A 15,911-nucleotide genomic window follows, 5' to 3' on the forward strand; every position below is an offset into this window, starting at 1 on the left:
CTCCTGCTTCCTCTAGATCTCCTTCTGATTAAGACTGTCACACCAGTAAAGGCAAATTCCTTTTTTATTTATATTACCATCCATGCTTTCATAAAAAAGATAATGCACAACTTTCCGAAAGTTACTAGCATTTTCATTTAGATGCCTGACTTGTGAATTCTTTTAATTAACTTTCTCTTTTACAATGTATCAATCATTATGCAGCTCTTGGTGGCTGTGCACTCATGTTCTGCAAAGCTCCAGTTATGTTCATGCATCTCAGAAAGATGCTTTAAAATCAGCACTGCAGCTGCTACACAGTCTGATGATTGAAACAATGAAGTTACATCCGAAATGTCCCTTTAAAAACATCCGTATGAGACAAACAAGGATCTTTGCTTCTGCTTGGATGTAGACCTCTGCTCCCAACAGATGTGCAAACCAATTATATTATAATGATGATATTGTGCGGAACTTCAAATCTACAATTATTCAGGTTCTTTTCAAAGCATCCTAGTACACTTATATGACTCTCCTTCCCTCTGCTTCTCATATTATTGGCTTAGGTGAAGTCTGATGTCTTCCAATATTTGAAATCACTGAAAAGGAAGACAGTAAACAGAAGCTTGGTATACTGGAGAAATGTGATTAGATGGTATACGGCTGAGTTGCCCTGCCTTCCACTGTTTTATCTTTGAAGTTTTTAGCTCACAACTAGCTGCTTACTAATCTCTGGTGAGAAAAACAAAATCGTTCTAGATTTTGATAAGCCATTTTTCCATGGACATTTTTTTCCATTAAGCCAGAAAAATGTAATGTTTTGGACTTTATTATACATTAATAAATAGAAAAAAATTAATGATGCAATTCATGATTATTCATGTCACTCTACAATTAATTTTCAAACATTCCCCTCAAGTCCTTTTCTGAAAACCCTTTTTTAGCAAACACAAAATGTCTTGTGTATTCCGAAATAACTGGGAATCAGTTCTTGGCCAGAGGGAGCCTTTATCTTTTTTAAAAAAAAGACATTCAAGTGTTCAGTGTCAAGCAATCAAAATCTATACCAGAGCAGGCAGCTTTCTAAAAGAGTTCCCTTACTTTAATAAAGTGGCAATAAAGATTGACACATACCTGTTTCCCCCCTCCCAATGGTAGCCGAAATACTCTGCAGAAGTCCATGCTTATATTTAGAGGAAACCTGCTCCTGCAATGGGAATTGGTTAAATGTAACTTCTGCTTTTTGCAAATCTTAGGGCCAAATGAGGAATTTCTCATTTTCCCAACATTTGAGATTTTAAGCCAGCAAACAATCAGTAGGTTGGTTGCTTTCATCTTATCCTTACAAGATGAAGGCGAACAACTTACACTTTGTCGTCTCATTTTTTTCTCCCTGACTTTTTTTTTTATTGTGCTGCCTCTTTAATCACAAAGCACAGATAACTCTTGTAACTAAGATCCAGTACAGTTGCGAGTTTATATTTGAGGATGCAAGAGTTGAGTTGATCCCAGGATCTGTGGAAGTCAATTCTTTTTTTTTTGGCTGCCACGGGAAGTTTTTTTCTTTACTATCATATAATGCAATAGATTATTTAATAAAATATGTTAAGTTTTAAGATGCTACTCAATTGACTAAAACAAACTAACATGCCTACCTTTCTAAAAATAAATGCCAAAAGGAAAGGCTTCTGAGACAATAAAAAGTTAAGTGTACAATATACTTTAGAAACACAATATCCTTTTTGCGTTTTGTTGGCTTCACTTCCGGAGAAAAGGAATTTTGCAGGCATGGAGATGCAAAAACAGAATAAATATTCTTCATTCGACCTCAATAATATTTGCCATGTGTTAATAGGCCTAGTTTATTATTGTACTATTGCCAAAAGGCAAGTAGTCCCCTTTCAATAATATTTCAAGCATGGACTATTTTGGGCTAATTGGCTAGTATCGGGTAGCCTTCAACTTTTATTTCCTCTGCTTTATTTTCACCAGTCTGCATCAATTAAAATGGTAAAGGATAGGGAACAATAAGCCCTTTTCAAACAGCACAATAGCTTAAATGTGAATCTTCACCCAGTTCAAGAAATGAAAAATAATAGAAGGTAAGTGGATCAGTGAACTAATGCAGTGCAAGGCATTTTTATGTTCAGTATTAAAAATCTATCAAAATATATTATTCCATTTTAAAAGAATTGTCTTCTGCATTTATTTCCTATTGGCAACTACTATGTCGTATACTCTCAATGTAAGACAAGACTTCTAAAATGGATTTCTATTATTTTAGTAGGTCCCTTTTGTTTATTTTTCATTTTAGCTGAGAAAGAAATTCCATGGAAGTATTTGTTGAGTGGCAAAGGGAAACTTTGAAACTATTGTTATATTTGTTCATATTCCTCAGTGAAAATTCTTTATTTCAATTTTTTAAATGCATGTCCACGCAGACTAAATCACTTTTTAATGTACCTTATGATTCTAATTATAGGCAAAAGTCAAAGGTATTTATTGGCAAAAATAAGTAGCTCCAATAATTGTTTAATTGCATCATAATGAAAGTCACATATAATAGATAAATGAACAAATTTAAGTCAATGAACACATATGAATTGTATGGTAGTGGCACTTGCCAATCTGAAATCTATGTCACTTTCCTTTGGGGCAAAAAGGATAATGGATCCAGTTATTGTGCTATTGCTTCTGTTTATTCTTTAATGTCAACTGCTTGAAAATAGAACTATGACAATTGCATTTTGCTTGTAACCTGTTATCCTATTAATAATTTATCACTACACCGGCTTAACTCTATAGTAGCCATTTTAGGTATAGTTGCAAAGAAAACCCCCCCAGCTTCATCAACATGTAAAACTATAATGCAGAATACTTTAGCATGCTTTTCTTTTTCAGTCTGTATCATGTCAGTAAATAAATAAATATTTGCTATCTTACTATATTATAAATATTATATTTACTTCTATTATAGAATTAATTTGAATCAACCCTTCCATATGAAATATATTTTGGTAGATTTGCATTATCAAACCCTTTCCTAGTATTAGATTATCTGAAATGGTTTTCCCATATTTTAGCAACTCTTAGTGGATTTTTTTTAAAAAAAAAATTAAGTATATCTTACCTGGTATAGGCACTGATTGAAATAAACTCAGTGCAATCCCTTATTAGAAATGCCTGAGTGTTATCTTACAATTCACCACTAGAGGGAACATGGGCACTTTGAAACAACTGGGAAGCTTTAAAAAAAATTATAGTCAGAGACCGAGCAGTTAAAAAACACATACTTCTAGGGGAGGGGTGGTGGTTACTGAAAAACTATTTTGTTACACTTGGAAGGACATTTCTCACAGAATTAAAAGTAATGCTGTTAGAAAGCAGGGAGGAAAATCCCTGCCCAAAATGTATTGAGTGTCTTTCCCCAAGTTGCCAAAAGAACGGACACAAAGTGGGCTATATTCCTTTAAGGAGATTTATTTTATTTACTTATATATATATCAAGTTTAGAGACTGCCCATCTCACTATAGAGCAATTCTGAATGATGTAACAATTAATTGCACTGCCTTCCTAATTTATTTTCTTCTATAGTAAAGTTCCACTTATAACTTGTGGAACGTGTTTATTCTTAGTTATTGGCCTGGGGTTTTGGTCTCCACTGGTGGTGGTGAGTGGCGTTGTTGTTTTTATTTATGTGATGGGTGGGATCCATATAAAAGCACGCCTTAAAATTGCTTTCTGGAGAAAGGTCACCCGAGTTGGCTCACTAGTGGGGCAGCATACAAATGTATCTGCCTGCAGACACTAAGGTGTCTGTGCTGGGAACAAAACGGATGAAATGGGACTTGCCAAGGTCCACAATTTCTCTCGGCAGCACGTGTTCTGACATTACCTCTTGCATCAAACCATGACATGGCATTAACCTGCTCTGGCATACTTTTTTCCTGCCATGTCATCTGAGTTTGCCTCGTCCCCACCCAGGAATAGACAGAATTAAAGGAGCGGCCTCTGTGATCTTAGTGAAATTGAATATTTTGGAAATATCACCTGCTATTTTGGAAAGAAGTCAGACCCTTGAAAAAGACACCTGGGTGTAGACAGGCAGGTACTTTAGTTTTATGATGACTCAAGTGTGGTTGACGGCACTTCTACTCAAGAGCCGGGAAAGGTCCGCAAATATAGCTGCAGATCGAGCAAACAGCACTTTATTTTTTAAAGGGTCTTATGCAAACCCCCAGGATTGACCTCTTTTTTCTTTTCTTTTTTACCAAGCATCCACTTCCAATATCAGTAGGAACAGAAGATTCCATGCAAATTGTTTACCAAATAGTTAAGCTCATCCCTCCCTCCCGTCCCTTTAAAAACAGATTAAGCTGGCAGGTTCGGGTGCGATTCCACGGATCTCGGCCGACGAGCGCTTCCTTCGGCAGCCGGTGTGCCGCATTCCTTCCTTCCAGATCTGGGTGAATGGCTTCCTTTCCACCTCTCTTTCCACGGAGGGAGCTGGGAAGAGCCAAGAGCCGGCACCAGGCATCGCCCTGCAAATTCTGCCTCGCAGTCCCCCGTGCCCCCCCTCCCGCGGAAACGGTTACCTGCTGCATCAAGAAAACCACTTCGGGTAAATTCAATTAGTCAGGTGTTTTTTTTCCCCCAGAAGGTGGGCGAGTCTGTTTGGTGTAAGGGCGGTCCAGGAAGCGAAGGAGACGCCTCTTTTGCTAAGATCGGAGCCCAATCGGGTTGGAGGGAAAGGAAAAAACGAGGGGGGAAAGCAATCAATAAGCAAACAATCCGGGCTCTGACTGGCTGCTCCGAGCTTCCTCCTCCTCCCATCACACAAGTAAACTGCATGCAAAAAACCCCACATGATCTTCCAGCAGCGCTTTCCTTCCCAAGCCAGCCGCTCGCCTCCGTTTCTGCGCACACGCAGCGACAACAAAAAACGGAGGCTTCCGAACCTGACACGCGTACACGCATGTAAGAACGTCTGCTACGGTCCCCGCATAAGAGCGTCTAACGCAAGCCCGTCTGTTGCCCACAAAGGCGGGCCATCCCGCGAGCATCCCCTTCTTTTCCCTTGGTGACTGCTGACGATCTATACGCGGTCGTTGCAAAAAGAAAAAAGAAAGGGAAAAAAAAGAGGAAAAAAAGTGGGCGTGACTATTTAAAGAGCCCCCTCCCTCCCCCCTTTTCCCTTCCCCTTCCTCCTCTTTGGTAGTGTTGACTTCTGCTCCTCCAATCCTGGCTGGTCTTCGCGGTCCCTGCCTGCCAGCCGCTGCATTCGACTTTTCTTTCATTTGCTTGGAGGACTGGGGAGAGAGGCGCTTCCCCCGCTTCTTTCCACTCCCGCCGAAGCGGGTTCTGAGAGCGGGGAAGCAAGCAGGCAGCTGCCCGCCGGCCAAACCCCCGGAAAGCTTTCTGCCTCTCCATCCCTCCCCCCTCTCCGTATATCGCCCTGCCTTCCTCGCTCGCCCTCTGATGTAGGCGCCTGCGGGGGGTTTCCTCGACCTCTTCTCCCCCCCCTCTCCTCCTCCCCCGTTTTATTTGAATCCCACCGCCTCCTCCTCCCTCTTTGGCAAAGTTGACATTCCAGGGACTCGGACCTCGGAGCCACTTGACGAAGCTTGAAGGAGAGACCGCCTGCTTCGCCGACCTCCCGACGAAAGAAGCCCCGAGAGCTGGAAGACGGTTTCTTTTTTCTCCCCACTTTCCGCTTCTCGTCCTAAGCGCCCCTTCCAAGAAACGAGAGTCGGTTGGGATTGCAAACTCCTCACGAGCCTCCCTCGCTTCTTTTCCCGCCGCCGAATTCTGGGGTCCGTGGATTCCGGCCGGGTTTTCCTCCACCCGTCAGCCAAAAAAAGAAGAGGAACGGAGCATCCCTCACCAGGCACTTCAGCTCCGGCCTCCCATAACAACAGCAGCAGCAGCTCCTCGAGATAAGCGAACCCGGGCGACCGTCTGCCGTCGCCGCCGCCGCCTCAGAAGCTTTGCCGCAGCAGCTCCTTGTCCCCGCCGGCCTCCTTCTCCGCTCCCTCAGAGCCTTCGCGCCAAAAAGGCGGAAAGAAGAAAGTCCCCGAGAGGGAGAGCGCGGGGCGGGGGGAGACAGCAGCCCTTTCTGAGGGGAGGGGAAGCCAGGACGGCGGAGCCGCCCATACCAGCGCTGGACGGGGGCAGGGCCGGTGCATGTCTCGCCTTAGGCTCCACACAGGACTCGCCGCCGTGAATGAGCGCCTCCCGCCTTCTCCTTCTTCGCCGCCGCCTGCTGCTGCTGCCGTCGCCCGGCTCCCCCTATCGGGGCACTCAGGCTCCCTACTAAGGATCTCTCCTCGGGACCGGCTTTTTTTCGGCGGGGATCTCCTCAAGCCTCGTTGTTTCCTTTGTACTTTTCTATTTGTGTGTGTCCTGTGACTTTCTGTGGTTCGTCCTCCCTCCTTTCCTTTTCCCCCTTCTTCTTTCCTCCACCTCCTCCGCTTCTCTCGGTGTTTTCCTTTGTTCTTTCCCCCCCCCCCTGTGAAAAGACGCACACGCGCTCGCAGCTTCTCTGTGTCTACTACCGCTTCGCCGTGTTCTTGTGGCGGGGAGTGATGTTCCACGTGGAGATGTTGACGCTGGTCTTTCTGCTGCTCTGGACGTGCGTCTTCAGCCAAGATCCCAGCTCCAAAACGGTGGCCGATCGCTATGCCGTCTACTGGAACAGCACCAATCCCAGGTAAGGAAGGAAGACGGCGCACTTTTAGCACCGGCGCAGTTCTTGAGGGGTTTGGCACAGCAAGCCTTGGTCGGGGTCCGATGCTTCTTTCAAAGGGGGGCTCGAAGGAAACGGACGGACGACTTCTCTTTCGGACGCTTCCAGCCGCTTTGCGCCCTCAAGTATGCGTAAGGGGGTTGAGGGAGGGGGGGGACGACGACACTTGTTTGTAAAAAGAGAACAAACTTTTTCTCGTCGCCGTCAGCCCGGGCAGCTCTAAAACGCTTTGCCTTGGGCCTCGCTTCTCTGTGTTATCCATGATGTCTTCAGATAATTTCTCACCCCGATGACCTATTTGTACGGCCGGCAAAAATATTTTCTTAGGTCATCCGTAACTTGCCAGTAAAATCACTCGCGAAAGCGAATATAGGTGGGACCCGAAGCGTGCTGAAAGGGCGTCCCCGCGCGCGCCTGTGCGCGCGATCCTGTGGAGGGACGGTTTGGGTTTGGGTTTTTTTTGTGTGTGTGTGGTTATTTTCTGCTTGACAGGTAACAAATGTTATCAGCGGGAGGGAAAAAAAATCACGCTCGGGAAATTTTGAAGAGGCAAGCGCAACTACAATTACCGAGGCGCTCTGAGATTATGTCGGTCTGAAGTGTGTTTAGGTTTAAAATATTAAGCTATGTTTATATTTGTAGTCGCCCTGGGCTGCTGCGGGAAGACTCCAGTTACACGTAACACCTGTTCTGAGGAGTCTAGAAAGCAGAACTGTTGCTCTTCCTCCCCCGGTTCAGTTTTTCCTTTGTTTTAACAGAATAGAGCAGAATAGAATTCTTTATTGGCCAAGTGTGATTGGACACACAAGGAGTTTGTCTTGGAGTATATGATCTCAGTGTACATAAAAGAAAAAGATACATACAGGGTTAGTCTCTGTTTAAGTCAGACTAAAGGAATAAAGAGAACCTACTCCTGCCTTCCTCAAGGGTTATTTTCAGTGCTTTCAGATGTTCCTTGGTCTTGGAGGCTTTCCACAGCAGAATGACTGACTCATGCTGTCAAGAGTATGAATTCACGTGCATTAGTCTTTAGGGATGTTCTCACAGTGCAAAAGTAAAGTGTCCTGTGGGTAGCTGATGATTTCATGGTGATTTAGCATCTTTTGCCAGTGAATGAAATAAAGGTTATTCCGCTATTGAAAATATATGCTTTGTGTCACTAAACAAAACATCCTTGATATAAAATGTTCAGTATAGATTGCGTAAAAACAATATTCTGTTGCTTCTTTGTTTTCTTTGCTTAACACCCCCCCCCCCAAAGTTGTGAGCACAAATAAAACTTTTTTGGGAATGGGTGGATGTTACTTAATTCCCCTGTAACAATTCTAAAGTGAATCATGCAGTTGGGTTAGAAAGTTCTTTTAGGGGTTTGTCTTGTCCTGGCATTTTTTTTTTGTTTTCCACTAGCTCTCAATAGCAATCTTCCATTGCTGTTGGTGTATAAAAAAGGCACCTGAGTGTTGTGTCAGCTGGTTAAAATGCAAATAAGTTGTTCAAATCTACTTCAGTAGGATTTTTGTTTTGTTTTTCTTAAACCTTATTGGACTACTCTAGGTTTATGGATGTTTTTACCTGATGTTAGTGTTGTTGTATGGATTCAGAATACTGTAGCATATTGATTCTATTGTTGTAGGTAGTTTTAAAATAGCTTGGTAAGGTTTGCCAAAAACTGTTTTACTGTGTCTGATGGTAGAGAGAGTAGACATTGCCAAAGTAAAAAAGAAAAGGTAAAAACTCTTTGTTTTTAAGTACATCAAGTTTAGCTGGCTGTTCATCAAGTTAAATTTTAATGTATTGTTTTAAGTAAATTGTTTTAAGTAAAACAATACTTGAGGATTAGCAGTGAATAGTGTTCCTGTAAGTTAATTTCCTTGATAAGTTACTGTTGTACTTCCAAACCTTGGCATATCTTCCCAACATTAAAAAAAAAAGGCAAAAATATTTTAACTAAAATCAGATGATTTTGTAAAAGGTAAGAACTCTGGGAGAATTTGTCTTGTTTTGAATGATGAGTGTTACATCATAGAATAAAAGTAACATGCTGAAATATGCATTTGTCAAAAGTGGTGAAATAATAAACTGAATTTGCCCACTTTGCTTGTGAAAGCGGAAATGTTTGCTGCTTTGAATTTGACCAAATGACTTGCACATGTTGCTCCTTTGCTTAAATCAAAGCACAGTATTAAATGTTTTGTTTCTCTGCCTGTTGTGGTATCAATTAAACATGTAATGTAGTGCAGTAGTTCAATATAAATAATCCCTAGGATAGTGAGGTCAGAACTTGAACATTTAAACCAATGAACCCAGAAACCAGTTGTATAAATGAATATCTTTTTAATGACTGCAACGAAACGGACATACCAGAAAGTAGTGGGTTATAGAACGTTATCATAGTAACATGTGGTTGATGGAGTGATACATTAATTAATTTATTTATTTATTAATTGGACTTATATTCCGCCCCTCTCCGTGGACTCCCACCATATTGCTGTATTAAATGTATGAACTAGATTTTCTGGTTTTTAAATAAAATATGATGAAATTGTATATATTTGCAATATTTGTTCATTCTTCTGATCTACTACAAGCCTTTTTAAAGACAAATTCTAGAATTTAATACATTTTCTCAATTTACGTTTTATCACTGCAAGTTCAAAGCCCATAGTTATTAGAGTTTTAATTAACTTGAGAGATATTACTTGACAAGAAGACTTTTACATCTTTTGATTCTTATACTGTTAGAATACTCTTCTATGATGGCTTACTAGTTAAGGTAGACTGATACCTCTGAGTATATATTTATAGTTCTGCATTGTAAAATCCAAAGAATTAGGATATTATAAATTAATTTGAATTTTAAAAGTTCAGAAAGAAAATAAAGTTTATGTAGAGATTTCTATAATAATTTCTGTGTTTATAATGCACTTCTAATTAGAATGTTTACACAAATTTTATATACAGTTAACATACAGAATTAGATAAACAAGTGTAAATGGGATACACCAATAGTCTTTTGAGATTTAAAAGAGTGGTGATTTTACATTTTAATTAATTAAAAATAAAGTAATGCTTTGCTTAAAATACATATACAAATATATGTAAAATATATTTGTGAATTTTATTTGAAATACATTCCGTTATATTTTGAAAGCTATGTTATGGATTCAAATCAAGTATTGAAGAAATTATGACTAGATTTGTAATATTGCTAATGCACTGATTTATTCTTCAAAGTTTATTCTTCAAAGGTATTCACAATTAGTTCTTAAATGAGTTCATTTATGCTATGAAATATTTGAAAAATTCTTTTAAAGCTGCAGTTGACATAATAGAGATACTGTTAAGGATCATATGTGGTCCTTAAACTTTAAACACTTTGCACTGATATCTATCACTTAGAAATCTAGATTTATATAATGAACATAGAACATCTGAATTCTATTTTCAGTTGTTCTAAAGAGATAAATTTGATAATTTTGAGCATTGAAATATATTTTCCTGGATATTCTGTTTCTAGATTAGAGATACATTTTGAAAACTTGTAAATGCAGATATATTTTGAACAGTATTTTATAGAAATGTATTCATAATTCCATCAAGAATCCTAAAAGAGTATGCATATAGATTTCCCATTTATATAATCATAATAAAATGTAACATGTACAAAACCTATGACCATTTAAGTATTTCCAGAGCAGTATATGGACATGGGTTAATGTAAAAAAGATATTCCTATGTACTAGAATGATAGTATTAACGTGCAGTACATTCCTGGGCATGTTTACTAGAAATCTCTCCTTCAAGGGATTTTAGTCCCATATAACAATGTAATATTAGCCATATATTCATTAATAGTAGTTATCACTACAATTTATCAGAGATGTGAAAAGGAATATGGAAGTATAAAATGAATAGTTCATTCTTAAACTGCTCTTCCTCTTAAAGATATGTTTAAAGAGATTCAAAGATGACCACAGAGCTATAATAGTGAGTGTTCTTGTGAATTGCTTGTCAGTGAACTTAGACTTAAATATATTATTACATTGACTTCGCCTATATTTCATTGTATTAGGAACTAAAGGCTGAGTATCACCAAGCAGGCTACTTAGAATTATAATTTGCAATAAATTTTGTGCTACATTAAAAGTGACTCATTCATATTGATAATATCTTATTGCATGATTTTTTCTGAATTTTGGATATCACTTAAAGTTCATGACTTAACATCTCAAAATTTTGTATAGAAAAGCAGATCACTTAAGTAGTTTTGTTCCAAATGGAGTAGAAATTTGCCCTAGAAATAAACAGCTGAACAATTGTAGTGTTATTTAAACATGTTTTAAGTTTATTTTTCTTTAATAAGAATATAATACATTATTTAATAAAAATGTTATATTTTTAGTAAAAGATTAGTGATTTTATTTCAGGATTTTACAGCATGAAATATTGGCAATGATAAAACTTGATTAAACTGGTTCTATAATTAGGAGTGTACAGGAAAAAATCTTCAGAAGTATACTATTTAGTTGGTCTGAAAATTGTTCTCTGTATACAGTGATTATCAGTACAATCCAGCCTTTTGCTTTAGACGTTATCCATTCAGTAGCTATATAGACTTTTCCATTCATTAATAAAAGTAAAGCAAATAAACACATCTCTACTTTTACAAATATTCTTTATGGATGTGTTTTATAATTTAGGACACAGCCTATTTCATTGTTAGAGATAGCTACCATATATAACGCTATTCCTTACACATTCTTTCCCTTCTTGCAGATCTAACAGTCTGCCAACTCTGAAACAAGTAGAATAAGTCCAACAGACATCCTGGGCTTTCTGCATATGTTGACTTGATAAGATGAATGTACACACAAGCACACAGTGCTGACATTAAGGTTAGGATGGGAAAAATGTTGTTGAGAGTTGTTGCCTACTTAGTGATATACTTAAACTTTTTAATTATACTGTTAAGTATTTTGCATTTTTGTTTAGGAACTAATAAAAGTTTTTAAAAGTATAATGATTTCGCTATTTGTCTTTAATGAGAAAACTAAGCATTTCCTGTTGCGATCAATAGATCTGAGTTTATAGTTTGGCTTCAGCAGGCCTTATATTATAAATTATAACTATAACTGATTATGCATTTTGCTTCCATAAATTATTATCCAATATGTAATAAAGTATGTTCCTTGAAATGAAGGTTACTTATTAAAGCTAAGAATGATCAGATCTTACCCTTATAGACTAATTATATTGTTTTGCACAGTCAAATGCTTTATTTTTTATCAGTTTTCATTGAGCTATTATTCAGTGCAAACTAATGTTACAGTAGCAAAGTTTGTTTTGGCAAGTTTTTAAAACTCAGATATCACTGAGACCAATATAGTACTTTTATCTTGTACATTTCATTTTAGTCTGTATGTTCTATCTTGTAGCTCTTGTAAAAGTTAATTTTATTCAGTCTAGGTTGCTGATCTATAATAAATAATTTGAATATTTGAATATTGCAACAAACAAATCAAACTAAATTCCTACATTAAGTGTATTACTCTCCAACTTCTAGATTATTAAACCCATTTTTCCAGCACTACAATTCTAGTGAGGCATATGCCTTTGAGAACAATTTCTGTGTGTGCGTGTGTGTGTGCGTGTGTGTGTGTATGTGTGCAAGTGCGCATATATTTCTTCCATTTATGTTCAAATATGTAGTCATTCAGAAATTAAATGTCAAATTTATAAGACAAATGTTTTTGAAACCACTTTCTGCTGACCTTAGAGCTATTGATTTATCACCCAAATGTAACACTCACCACATTCAATATTTCTTGTAGCTAGTCTTAAACTTGGGTATGATTCATACACATTATTCTAAAAGCCTCTAGAGATAGACTGTGATTTTAAACAATTCAAAAACTAAGTCTAAATTTCCTTCTTATAAAGGAAAAAAAAGGGTGACACTACGGACTATTGCTAATTAGAATATACCTTGTATTGAAGAAGTTGATTTTGTAACTAGTGCTGCATTAATCATGTAAATATAATGAGGTGTTTGTCTTGATTACCAAAAGGATTTCCTGTATATCTGATAGTTTATAGATCAGTGAAAATGCCCTGTAAAATTTTTCAGTCATGTGGAAAAATGTGATCAAGTTTAAAAATATTATTAATAAATGCAGAAAATAAAAACTTGGTTCTCATTCTTGTGACTAAAATACATTGTCCTTAGTGCCTATGTGCTGCTTGTATATTTCTGTAAGCAGAACAGAGTGGAGAAAATTGGGTTACGTAAGAAACAAAGCCATATATCACTTACCGTAATTAAAAAATAAACAAACAGATCACAACATATATTTAAATCATATATGGTTGTGGTCATATTCACCGTGTATACTGGGTATACTTGGCTCAAGTATACTTTAAATTTCAAGATGCTCAGTTGACCGCTATGGCAAAAAGTGGTATTTGTAAATTCTGCAATGAGAAATTATGGTATATCATCCTAGAATGTTTCAAAGAAACATTAGCTATTTTGTGAGTAAAGTGAAATGTACATTTGAAAGTTTCCAATTAAGGTGAAACCATTCTTCAATTAATTTGGAAAGCTACCCTAAAAAATTATTGTTAGAAATAGTTTTAACAAAGGTAAATGAGTATCACTTTTGTGCAAAAAAATCCTATAAATTTCTCATACTCATAGAAAAAAATAGTATCTTATAACAAATGAGTTTAAGAAAGCAGGATTTATATAATACTTTTGGTATAGAGGGATTAGTTTAAAAATAATTACTCGATATATAATCAAACTTTTTTTTTGCATTGCATTGACCCCCAAAATGCCATCAAGTTTTAATTTTGTATCTGCTTAGATGGGAGTAACACAATGAAATTCATGATTGCACAATTACAAATGGACCAATATAAGGTTGTACTGTAAATGAAGGCTTGCATATCCTTCTGAATATGGTTTGGAAGAAGGGCGTTGGAATTTAGGATTGCACAGCACCTCTGCTATAATTTCAAGCAACTTGAGTTTTTTCAGGCTTTGTCATGGAGCTTTAAGAAATTTGCTCATTAAAATTTTATGTGACTATAGAAAATATTCTTTTGGCATTGGTGTGTAAAAAGATATATGTTGCTTTATTTATAGCAGAAAAGTACTGTGCATGCATAATCTGTGAAATATTTCTTCCAAATCGTAGTTCTAAATCAAAAAATGGTAAACCATTTCATTCATTCATTCATTCATTCATTCATTCATTCATTCAATTTTCACCCAACTCAATCAAATGACTGATCCGTAAATTCTAAAATCATTAAAAAAATAAAAGTAATAAAGTATTATTCAGTACTACAAATTTTTGTATGTTCCTAAACATGTTAGAATTCTAGGGCAGTTCATCAAAGAAAACTTTTGTACAATCATTTTATTTATTGGTTAAAGATAAGGATTTTTTATAATACAAGAAAAAGTATTTTTTGCTTCGTTTCATATATTTCGTCAATTTTTTTTTTGAAATTTTTGGAAACTGATATCAGTTTTTTTGGCCATATGTATGCATTTATATTTTGTTAAAGGCATTTATTATAGGTAAATTCATTCAAATCAGACAGGCCAATAACATTTCCATGCAAGGCAACATCATTCTTTATTTGTTTACTCTTGTTGGTTCAATGCATTTTGCCATTCTTTAGCAGCTTGGATTATTAAAAATTAGTGATCCATCACTAAGAGGGATACAGTAGGAGTGTTGCTTCTTAGAGGGTTTTTTGTGCCAAGCAAGAAGAAATAATAGCAATACAAGAGCTGCCAAATGTGTGCCTTCTAATTCCTAATTAGGCAACAACTAGAGGAACTGACATTGTAGGAAGAGGCAGTTTCTTCTACATATCGAATAAAAAATACAAAAAGGAAACGAAAGGGAGATAATAGTCAAGTATTAGCTTCCACTGTTTACAAGACGTTTCTGTCAGTTCACTCTGAAAAACATAATAGATCTTTGGGTCTATAAAATAATGGTTAGTGATGCTTTCAGTTACTCAAACATATTAATAAGCAACAGCTTCAGCATAACATAAGGATGGAGGCTATAGTCCTCTCCCCCCAATTATGTGAGCAATGGCGTATGAAAGTAAAGCAACATATCAATGTTTCAGCTAGCCAGGATTGCCAGTAACTCCTGGCACAGACTTTATCATTGTTGTGATGTCATAATTAGCACATTTTCTTGATATCTATTGTGGGAAAGCTAAGAGTTACAACTGTCATGTTTTTTAAAAAAACTATTACGCTACTAGTATTTTTATTTGGCATTTTAAAAAACAATCCAAGATAGAACACTTGTACATTTTATTTGGCTATATTTTTTAAAAGGCTGTTAAGAAAAAAAAGTTGTATGATTTATAGTTTCCAGTCATTTATGTATTTACTCAGACAAGTATGCTGCCTCATTCTATAGAATTTAAGTATATATTACAGGTACAATAAAGATGTGTCACTGAAATGTGTTAAAATGAAACAATAGTCAAAAAATTGAACCATCCATTCCATTATTTATTTATTATTATTATTATTATTATTATTATTATTATTATTACTATTACTATTATTACTATTATTACTACTACTACTATTACTACTACTACTACTTAGACTTGTATGCCACCCTTCTCTGAAGACTCAGGGCTAACTGTCTAATCAACCACTGCTTGACATAACATTATTCCTGGAAGGTTTTGTAGAAGAGCAGCATTTTAACTGCTTTTTAAAATGTAATAGGGAGTAAGTCATCTTGATTTGGAAGTACAAGTACACCAAACCTGTCTTATTTCTGAGGTCCCACGCTATCTTTTCTCTTAGTTAGGAGCTCTCAGCAGTCCCCACTGATACTATTGGATGAGTAAAATTTAATCAGAGTAGTTGGACACAAATATATTGTTGACCCAACCCATTTAAGACATTACAAGGTATCGGCAGTACCTAGAATAAGTTGATAACTGGTGCAGCTCACTGTATAGTATTAGATGACTTTGCCAATTTCTACAATAGCTATTTTCTTCTCCAGTTGCAGCATCAGAGTGGCCTTTGTATTTTAATCAAATTATGGTACCGTGATTCCCTGAAAATAAGACCCTGTCTTATATTTTTTTTGAATCCTGAAATAAGCGCTTGGCCTTATTGCCATGTAC

General features: G+C 36.9%; 1 protein-coding gene across 1 annotated transcript in view; it reads left to right on the forward strand.

The window, feature by feature from the left end:
* The first annotated feature begins 5,214 nt into the window (after positions 1–5,214).
* EFNA5 (ephrin A5) overlaps positions 5,215–15,911 on the forward strand; it is a 233,781-nt gene continuing 223,084 nt past the window's right edge. The window contains exon 1 of the mRNA XM_070742951.1: positions 5,215–6,689. Within this exon, the coding sequence (XP_070599052.1) occupies positions 6,565–6,689 (125 nt within the window). The 5' untranslated portion in view covers positions 5,215–6,564. The remainder of the gene's footprint in view (positions 6,690–15,911) is intronic.

This window comes from Erythrolamprus reginae, chromosome 2 (assembly GCF_031021105.1).
Source record: "Erythrolamprus reginae isolate rEryReg1 chromosome 2, rEryReg1.hap1, whole genome shotgun sequence".
Taxonomy (NCBI): domain Eukaryota; kingdom Metazoa; phylum Chordata; class Lepidosauria; order Squamata; family Dipsadidae; genus Erythrolamprus; species Erythrolamprus reginae.